Source organism: Sinocyclocheilus anshuiensis, unplaced genomic scaffold (assembly GCF_001515605.1).
Source record: "Sinocyclocheilus anshuiensis isolate Anshui unplaced genomic scaffold, SAMN03320099.WGS_v1.1 scaffold1371, whole genome shotgun sequence".
Classification (NCBI taxonomy): Eukaryota; Metazoa; Chordata; class Actinopteri; order Cypriniformes; family Cyprinidae; genus Sinocyclocheilus; species Sinocyclocheilus anshuiensis.
Genome location: NW_015539833.1, coordinates 276115 through 278659, shown reverse-complemented (window position 1 = coordinate 278659; position 2545 = coordinate 276115). Strand labels below are relative to the sequence as shown.

Genomic DNA, 2545 nt, shown 5'->3' with positions numbered 1-2545 from the left:
GCTCCCTCACTCTCTCTCTCTCTCTCTCTCTCTCTCTCTCTCTCTCTCTCTGTATCTCCATCACTCAGCCACACGGACTCAGACGAGCCCAGAGCATGTGTGAGGAAGGATGCGATGTGTCATTGCATAGCCGGCTGCTTTCTGTGAATGTTGTTTAAGTGTGTGCTGCCGCTGTCACTCTCATCGCCGCGTGTGCGCCTGCCAACCGGCCGTCCTGGCTAGCAACATGTTCCGTCGAACCAAAAGGTAAACGAGAGAGAGAGAGAGAATTATTAGGCTCGCGCTTGCAATTATGACTCATCAGAATGTGCTGCTCGAGTTTGATTTTTCTGATGAATTGGTGATTTTTGGTGATGATGATGATGATGATGGTGGTGATGATGATGCGCTGTGATTGTTTACACTGATGTCATCGTCTCTCGGCTGGTTCATGGAGGGATGACAGCTTGTGTTTTGCAAGTGTGTTTTCATGTGTGAACTCATGAGGTCTTGTCTTTCTGTTGAAGTAGTGATAGACCGATATATCGGTCAGGGTGATTAACTTGTCGTTCATTATTGGCCATTTTGAGATTATCTGTGTTGGCCTATAACCAGGTCCAAAATGTACTTTTTGCCACACCTGCCAATGGTGCATCACATACATTTTTTTGCATTATTTACTTAATAATAATAATACTTAAAATATATTTCAAATTAAATAAAATATAAATATTATTATATTATAACTATTTAATGCCATGTAATAGAATGTATTATTAATTAGTGTTTTTGTCTTGAATGAGCAGCATAACTGCATCGTACAGTTTCTTAGACACAAAAATGACAAATTGAAAATAAATGAAAAAACATTCTTTATTCTACAGTACATCTTAGTGATTTAAAAAAAAAGAAGAAATAATTTTATTCAGCAAAGATGCATTAAATTGATCAAAAGTGACAGTAAAGACGTTTATAAAGATTGGATTTCTATTCATTAAAGAATTCAGAAAAAATGTGGTTTCCATAAACATATAAGCAGCAAAACACTGACGATAATAATAAGAACCGCTATTTATAATTAAACACCAATAATAGAGCAGCAAATCAGCATATTAGGATGATTTCTGAAGGATCATGTGACACTGAAGACTGGAGTAATGATGCTGAAAATTCAGCTTTGATCACAGGAATAAATTACATTTTTAAACATAATTGAATATAAACCACATTATTTTAAATGGCAATAATATTTCACAATATTGCTGTTTTTATTGTATTTTTGATCAAACAAATGCAGCTTTGATGAGAGACTTACAACATAAAAACCAAACCTTAGAATAGTAGTATAAAGTGTTTTAGAAGAAAATATATATAAAAAAACCTAACACTTCTGTTAATTATCTGATTAGACACAGTCGATAATCTCACAATCATGCATTATTGACATATATAATCAGCCTCGCTTACTGTATTTCAAAATATAATTAATTTCAAAATTGGCCACTGATCACCTAGATATTGCATTTTTAGTTTTGGAAAGCTAATGTTGGTTGACCACTTGTGTAAATCTGCTATTGACTGAATGTATGTAGCTAAACTGGTAAACTGTGCATATGCACATACACACACACATTTGTTCGGCTTGGCATGAGCACATATCAGGCAAGCAGCGACTACATGTGTTTATGTTTTGTGCATATGCTGTGTGTGCGTCTGTTTGTGCTCCTATGTGTGATGTTGTGTGTGACAAGAGATTAAAGTGGCTTTGAACACGTTTGTGTGTGTGTGTGTGTGTTCACTGTCTCTCTCTCTCTCTCTCTTCATCTCTGTCCCCCACGGTGCTCCATTCTGTCTACACTGACGCTGTTGAGCTCACATTAGTCACATTCTGGTGTGTGTGTGTGTGTGTGTGTGTGTGTGAGAGAGAGAGAGAAAAGAGAGGGCTTATGAATAAAGTTCAATTATTTTGTTCAGCACTGCAAAAAGATGAATTTACTCCTTATTACAGGAGTAGTTCACGCAAAAACAAAGATTTTTTTATTCTACTTTTATGGTATTGTCTTGTCGCTGGAGTTTGATTGCACCTGGTGACCTCACTGAACATATTATTTATTACAACCCTCTACATTGCGAGTAAATCACTCGCATATGCGACTAAATCTTACTCTGTGCGACTAAATGATGTCTAATATTAGCCAATGGCTAATAAATTCTCAGATTTTACTCGCCAGTGTGTGAGTTGGAGGTTAAGTGTAGCTCAGATATATTTTCACTCACAGAACACTATGACTGAGCGCTTCAGAGTTTCTCTCTCCGTCAAGCGATCTGTGCTGTTTTTCAGTTCATCTGAATGGATGGATGTGCAACGCACCTGTATTTAACGTACCTTAAACTCTAGTGTGAAGGCGCACTAGGGTTGTGCCGATAGACGATAGTATCGTGTATCGACGATAGTCAGAGATATTGCCTGTGGCTGATGCCTTTGACGATATCAAGACGATTATTATTATTATTATTATCAGGCTAGTAATACTATCTAATTAATATTAGGGCTTATTGGTTGCAT

General features: G+C 36.9%; 1 protein-coding gene across 2 annotated transcripts in view; it reads left to right on the top strand.

The window, feature by feature from the left end:
- Positions 1-2545, top strand: part of mast1a (microtubule associated serine/threonine kinase 1a) — a 72901-nt gene that overhangs the window by 15988 nt on the left and 54368 nt on the right. Inside the window, exon 1 of one of the 2 annotated variants that reach the window (XM_016480480.1) lies at positions 48-246. The exons of the other annotated variant lie outside the window; for it this stretch is intronic. Coding sequence (XP_016335966.1) covers positions 227-246 — 20 coding nt within the window. The 5' untranslated portion in view covers positions 48-226. Of the gene's footprint in view, positions 1-47; positions 247-2545 lie in introns of those variants that run through there. 2 annotated transcript variants of the gene reach the window in all.